Below are 7,559 nucleotides of genomic sequence, written 5' to 3' on the forward strand. Positions count from 1 at the left end.
ATCCGGGTATGTTTACACCTTCGGAGGTACTGCAATCTCTTGGGTTTCCAAGTTGCAAAAGATAGTAGCTCTCTCTAGTTGTGAGGCTGAGTACGTTGCTGTGACGGAGGCCACAAAGGAAATGATGTGGCTACAATCTTTTCTGCGGGAATTGGATCAGGACCACGAGGGAAGTGTGCTATATTGTGATAGCCAAAGCGCCATTCATTTGGCAAAGAACCCGGTTTACCATGCTCGAACGAAGCACATACAACTCCGGTACCATTTCATTAGATCAGCTTTGGAAGATGGAGCGCTAGTGCTTGAGAAGATCGCAGGGAGTCAGAATCCAGCAGACATGCTGACAAAGGCAGTGACGATAGACAAACTGAAGCTATGCTCAACTTCAGTTGGCCTGCACGAAGTATGAAAGTAGGAAAGAGCTGCTGCATCGATCAAAGTGTGAAGACAAATTAAAATTAGTCTTCAAGTGAGAGATTTGTTAGGTGTGGAATTGGCCAAACAAGTCAATTCTTTTGTTCACATAGTCGTGATGTAAGCGCTTACCTCATAATAGTTGTGATGTAAGCGCTTACCTCATAATAGGAAATTCATTCCTATAAATAGGTAGCTTATGGTTCATTTGTAAGATATCATTAATATCATTTGCTATACACATCCCAAGAGAGAAAAAATCTAAGAGAAATACTCTTAGTGAAAGGCCTAAGTAAGAGAAGGTCTTTGAGAGAATTTTCTGTGGTAAAATTCTTGAGTGTAATTGGGATTGGGGTTGTGAGGTTGAGTGTTGTAAACCCTTGTAATATTTCTTCTTTAATAAGATCTGCAGCAGCAATGTGGACATAGCTCTCACATTGAGGGTGAACCACTATAAATCTGTGTGTGCTATTTATTCTTCGCTTACATCACGGCGTAAGTAGGTTCTGTCTAAGGAGGTTGGTATTTAAGTGGTTCAGCTGTGACCCTCCAATCTTTCCTGGGAACCTACTTACAAAGGTCGGATTTGGGATTTAAATCCTAACAAGAGTGTGTAGACTACCTTGCACGGCAAACAATGCTGAAATTTGCTCATCATAGCATTCTAATTGTAATTGTATATCATCTAAGGCACTGATTGACCCCTTCCTTTTTTACCTTGGTGGGGTTTGGAACCTGCTTCCTTCTCTTTTTTATGCTTTTTTCTTGGAAACATAGCTATTGAACAGTTGTCTGTTGAAGCTACTACAATTTGGAAATTATTGTCTTTTATCTATTATTTATTCTACTTCAATCGTTTCTTCGAAGAAACATCCTTACTGTAATTCCCTGAACTTCTCCGTTTCCAACTTAGTCATCCTAAAAAATTAGGAGTGTTTTTACTAACTTAGTCCCAATCAAATTTTACCTCTTTCTTAGAAAAGATACTTAATGATTCTTGATTATATAAATAAGGGTAATTTTGAAAGAATAAGATCAATTTCTTCTTGAAATCCTAAAAAAACATCACTTATTTTGGAATAAAATGAAAAAGCCCAAAATGAAGGGAGTAATACGTACACATTTAGAAATGGGTGGGCTGTTTATTTCTTTTTAGGAGGATTAGTTTTGAACATATTAGACAGTAGAGTAATACGTACATTTAGACCCTTGTAAACCCTTTCTTCTTCATCAATCAATTGTAAACCCTAATCTCCTTCATCAAATCAACATGATATTCAAGCAAATTAGGCAAGGGAAACACTTTTACGATTCAGCCACTCAAGCTATTGCTAGAAAAATCCAAAAGGAAGCAGCAGCTCATCCCAAATTTAGATCCACTATCATTTCAGCAACAAACAGATGCAACGTGGCCATAAATTGAGCTAACAAAGTCAACCTATTTGTCAAATTGAAGCCTCTAAGTGAATCCCAAACCATAAGCGCTGTTGCAAAACTGGTTGCTGATGATTTCCTTGGTTTGGTAAATTCTGAATCCTATCCTAAGTTTAGCTTTCATTTCAATTTGTGGTGGTTATGTCAAACAAATGAACGATGATATTAATTAAAGAAATCATTTATTTCTTATATTTCTATTCTAATTTGGAGTTAAGAGTTTAGCCTAAATTAGGAAAATATGACTAAGAAGGAAACAAAATAAAAATATCCTCTATAGAAAATAAATATTCTATAAATAAAGAAGGAAAATAAATATAAGATTCTATACATTACAACTGCAAAGACGAATCTAGAATTTCTAGAACATGAGTGCACCACTTAAAAAAAAATATTAAGCGAGAATTGATCCCAAATGTATATTGTGCTATAATAGATTATGGTTCAAGATATACTCCATCATCAATTTGTTATTCACATGGTATGCCAAACCTGTAAGATAGCCAAACCTGTAAGATAACCAAACTTGAGTTTAGTAAATGCTGATGGAGCAATAGAAAAGGGCATACAGTTAACTATGAAGGCCAACAAATCAGCAGATGATTACTGAACATTTTAAGCAAAGACATTTTTTGTTTATAATCGTGGGGTGCACTTTGACTATTATCCTGAATACTTGTTACTTCTTATTCCTAAGAGAGTTGCTATAGATGTAATGGTGTTCTTTTGGCTGGGATTGTAACGACTAATCTTTCGTTCCTGAAAATAATAATCAAGACAAGAAAAATAGCGACAAAGAATAATATTTGATTTCAAGAATTTGCGCGGGGGTTACAATCTTTATGAAATCTTAAATAAAAAGATGTAATCCTCTGATTCTTCTCCTCACGATACGGCCGTCAATCAAGGGCTTTTGCTTGTTGTTGAATGGACGAATCACTTGTTGTTGATATTTCACTACGAATGCGGAGCCGAGCTTTAATCACAAACGTAGAGATATGGAAACTTGCGGCTCACCACTTGGAGCGAAGACTTCTTAGTATGTGGAAGACTTGCGGCTGCGAGCTTCTCTATGTCTATCTCCCCTCCTTTTGGCTTTATGAAGACCCCTATTTATAGTTGTAGGGGAGAGCTAGGGTTTGTAGATGATTGGTTGAACCATGTCATTTGAACACTTGGCGACATTTGATTGGTTCTTCTATTGACTTGACATGCTATGTCATTTATGCACGTGGCATGATTTTATTGGTCCTTGATTTGACTTGGCGCGCCACGTCATCTGACACGTGGCATGGACCTTGGGCTAATAAAGTGGGCTCATCATGTGAAGTCCGACAAGATAGACTAGCCCAATTGAATTGGTGTTTCAACTAAGTCCATACATGTTGGATTTAAACAATAAATCCGATTATGTTAGCCCATAATATTTGTTTGGACCAATACATTTAGAATTTAGAATATGATCCAAATTAATTTGTGGATTTAAGTTCGATTAAATTTCAGTGTCTACAAATGCCCCCTGCTTCAAGGCTTGTCGAGCTTCATGACTTGTCAAACCTTTAAAGACGAGGCTTGAAGTATTCACGAAGCGAACGTTTTTTTTTTATTATTATTTGCCTCCATATAGTTGATTTCCCGCAAAATATTTGAAATCTGACGGGAAATAATTGTGCTCAAGCTCTTCAATCGTGTCGCAAGCGAATTTTTACCACCGCCATAAGTAAGCCTAATCCTACTAGGAGAGAACAGTGACTTTACATCCATAAGCACTCTCCATATTAGTAAAAAATAGTGGCTTTCCATACATAAGTATTTTCCATATGCAAACACTTTCATATTAGGAGAAATCAGTAGCTTTCCATACGTAAGTATTTTCCATGTGCAAACACTTTCATATTAGGAGAAATTAGTAGTTTTCCATACGTTAAGTATTTTCCATGTGCAAACAATTTCATATTAGGAGAAATCAGTAGCTTTCCATAAGCCTAGACTTTCCATATATAAAGCCTAAACTTTCCATAAGCTTAAGTTTTCCATGATTAGATTCCAACTGGAACAAGAATTTCTTTGTGTAGTCCATGTAGGAACCAGATTTTGACATCTATAAATACACCCCTTCTCTTGGTGTTTGGGTATCAATTTATAGCATTGTCGAGTTGGTTCGAACCCATCGCTCTATCAGGTAATTTTCTTTCAATATGAATTTTCGTCACTTTCTTCACAGCTTACATGTCTGTGGTAGAAAATTCATATCTCAATGTAGGAACGTCGAAATCATGATCCGCTTGATGTTTCGGAAACTAGACTCGTAGAGATACGTCATACGCGAAAACCATGACCAAATTGCTTATATATTTACTCAGATATTGATCGAGAATCAGACCTTCAGTTCTGGTTCACTGGTTCATTAGTTTTGTGCGTCCTGACGAAAAATCTTATATCTTGACTTAGGAACATCGCAATCATGAACGGTTTGCGGCGTCGGAAAGAAGACACATAGATCTACGTCATATACGAAAACCACAATCAAATTGCTTCTATATTGGCTCAGGTATATTTCTTTTAATCAGCCACAGAATCTGATTTTGCATATGTATTTTCGTCACTTTCTTCACAGCTTACATGTCTGTGGTAGAAAATTCATATCTCAATGTAGGAACGTCGAAATCATGATCCGCTTGATGTTTCGGAAACTAGACTCGTAGAGGTACGTCATACGCGAAAACCATGACCAAATTGCTTATATATTTACTCAGATATTGATCGAGAATCAGACCTTCAGTTCTGGTTCACTGGTTCATTAGTTTTGTGCGTCCTGACGAAAAATCTTATATCTTGACTTAGGAACATCGCAATCACGAACGGTTTGCGGCGTCGGAAAGAAGACACATAGAGCTACGTCATATACGAAAACCACAATCAAATTGCTTCTATATTGGCTCAGGTATATTTCTTTTAATCAGCCACAGAATCTGATTTTGCTTTCTTGGCTTTGGACATGCTCTATGAAACTTACCTGTCCCCTTTTTTTATTTCTTTTACAGGTCTTTGGGCGCATCTGTACGTATTTTAATTTAAACAATGATGATGCACTTTCGTGATCGCGATACGCCGCGTCCTCATCTAGAGATAGTGAGCGACAAACGAAATCCGAACGCCAAAGTCCTTGCCTTGGAGGTTCAACCTCCAGTGATCGGTGCTTTCTCACTTGACGGAGAGCTTTCTACACTTCATCTTGCTGAATGGTCTAAAAAGGAGACCAAAGACGTCATGAGCCACTTCTCAGGAAAGGCCACTGTTATGGACGTCCCTCTGTTGAAGTCCGCAATTCATCGAGAAGTCGTGCCCACTGAATCTTCTCATCCCAATGGATGTTTCAACAACTGGAGTGTCCCGCCTTCTGGTTTCGGAAAAGTTTGCTACACACCCGGCTACTGGGAGTGGGTGGAAGATGTGCTTCCTCGCTATAAGGTAGTCTTGGAGCGTGTCAAAGTTTACGATGCCATCTACGCTTCTTTGTTTACATATGATTATGATGACAACGTACTGCATGCATTTTGTGAGCTTTGGCGTCCGTCTACCAATACGCTTTCCACTTTCGTCGGGGAGATGTCTATCTCGCTTTGGGACTTACGAACAATTGCAGGACTTCCCATTCACGGATCTTTTTATGATGAAGTTGTTCCTTCGGCGAAAGAATTGACGCAAATGGACAATCAGGGGAAACCATGGCTCCCCAAGAGCTGTCTATACTTGTTTTCAGCCTTTTACAAACTTGCCGAAGGTGGCCGCCATGAGGTGTCCATCCATGATTGGGTGAAATTTTGGTTTAGAGGACCAAGCAGGTACGCGGAACCTCCACAAAAGGCGTCGAAAGGTCGTGCAACGAAGCCAAGATTGAATCACAATCCTTCCGGGCATATTGACATGAATTACTTACCACGAACCGATGAGGAGCATGCCCCCTTCGTCGAGCTAGGAGTGGAAGATTTACTTAGAGATGAGACGAATTTGTCGGCTTTCCTAACATGTTGGCTCTGCAAGTTTGTTCTCTCCCATAAGAAAATTGATTATGTGCGTGCTAGCATTTTTAAAGTGGCGAGCTTGATGGCTCATGGAGAGAAATTCTCTTTGGCAGTCCCAGTCCTTGCGAGCATATATCGGGGCTTGAGAGAGATCTCTACTTCTCCAGACTTGAAGCAGGGGGATATAATTTTCCCCATACACTATGTATATGGCTGGCTAGGAGAATATTTTAAGACCCATCATCGTGCTAATCACTCACATCGGAGTATACCTTTATGCAAGATTTTTGGCGAGAAGATGGCCAAATACTTCAATTTTTCTGACGCCCGAAAGTTATTTCAACAAGATGATGCCCGCCACCTCCATCATTTGGCGTTGCTACAAGGTAGGGAATTATACTTCACCGATACTGGCGATCTCTCAGATTCATGGAACGATACTATCATAAGCCTTCGTTCGAGCTATGTTACACTTAGGCATGATGCGGATCTCATCGTGGAGTCCTATAGCCCTTATAGGTTTAGCAGACAATTTGGTTTTTGTCAAGACATCCCTGGAGACCTCATGGAGCGACCATACGATGGCACATTGCTAACACTAGCACAACTTTGGAATTCTTCAATTCGCCTTGGAACCTCTTCAAAAGTCATAATTCCGGTGCGCCCATCAGAAGGTAGTTCGCCTTTAATGACTCGTGAGTACATGGAATGGTGGCTAGCCAATCGGACAAATCCATCAGAAATGAGTCCTCGAATTATTTCACAAAAATCAAAGCAAGATCATACACCTATGTTGTCCAAAAGAGGTCCGACTCGAATGAAAGAAAAATCGCATCCTTCTTCTAAGTCCGAGGTGCAACTTAATGATACTCCGTAAGCTCATGAAACTTCTTCTAAATCCAAAACCTTGAAGGATGTTGAAATCCCTATGGACAAAGGAGTTAAACGCGTCCGACTAGTCTCCAAGACAAGTGCTACGGCTCCTAAGGTGACCAACAATACTTCCAAAAGAAGGGAGCCTTCGAGTTCATTGGACAAGGGCGCCAAAGAAACATCAAGTCTCGCACCATCTTGCAACAAAAAGTCTCGCCCTTCCTCTCTTCCTATCGATGTTGGAAATACCCTCGCATCCTCTAGTTCGACGGAGAGTAATACAAGTGGAGATCGACATTGGAATCGTTTAGAAAGGAAATCGAAGGAGTCCGACGATCACCATAATGAATTCGCTGATTTGGACGCTATTAGCATTGGATCTGATATCCATCTGGATGGGGATCCAAACTCGATGATGGGCTTGGAAGAAGTAGCAGAACAAGTAATATTTCTTCTCTCCATATTTTCTGCATTTACACTTTTTGTTTTTAAATCTGATTTTTTTTTTGTTTTTTTTTTTGTAGTTGGGTTTCCAGAAACTAGACGGGATGAACGCGGCTGAAGTTGTCGTTGATCAGATTACACATCCGAAGACCTTCAGACCTTCCTCACAGCCATTGCAACCTAGCGCGTCGAGCTTTGATCCACAAGGGACTATTTTTCGCTTCAAATCAACTTTCGTCTCTGAGATATGGGGTGCATTGTGCGGATGGATTACACAATTTTCTTTAGGTTCCTTAGACAACTTTATGGTGTTGGAGGCAAGTATTGCTTCGACTCTTGAGGAACTTAGGAAAATCAATATTATCGATG

General features: G+C 39.5%; 1 protein-coding gene across 2 annotated transcripts; it reads left to right on the forward strand.

The window, feature by feature from the left end:
• The first annotated feature begins 1,530 nt into the window (after nt 1-1,530).
• On the forward strand, nt 1,531-6,760 carry LOC132619020 (uncharacterized). 2 transcript variants are annotated; one of them, XM_060334011.1, is made up of 5 exons: nt 1,531-1,936; nt 4,300-4,399; nt 4,484-4,555; nt 4,693-4,792; nt 4,893-6,760. In XM_060334011.1, exon 5 carries the CDS (start codon nt 4,930-4,932, stop codon nt 6,748-6,750), a length of 1,821 nt encoding a protein of 606 aa, XP_060189994.1. In that variant the 5' UTR covers nt 1,531-1,936; nt 4,300-4,399; nt 4,484-4,555; nt 4,693-4,792; nt 4,893-4,929; the 3' UTR covers nt 6,751-6,760. The 2 variants fall into 2 exon arrangements, with proteins under 2 accessions (XP_060189994.1, XP_060189993.1); XM_060334010.1 differs by having other exon boundaries at nt 4,300-4,555.
• Nucleotides 6,761-7,559: the final 799 nt, after the last annotated feature.

The sequence above is a fragment of the Lycium barbarum genome, chromosome 11 (genome assembly GCF_019175385.1).
Source record: "Lycium barbarum isolate Lr01 chromosome 11, ASM1917538v2, whole genome shotgun sequence".
Classification (NCBI taxonomy): Eukaryota; Viridiplantae; Streptophyta; class Magnoliopsida; order Solanales; family Solanaceae; genus Lycium; species Lycium barbarum.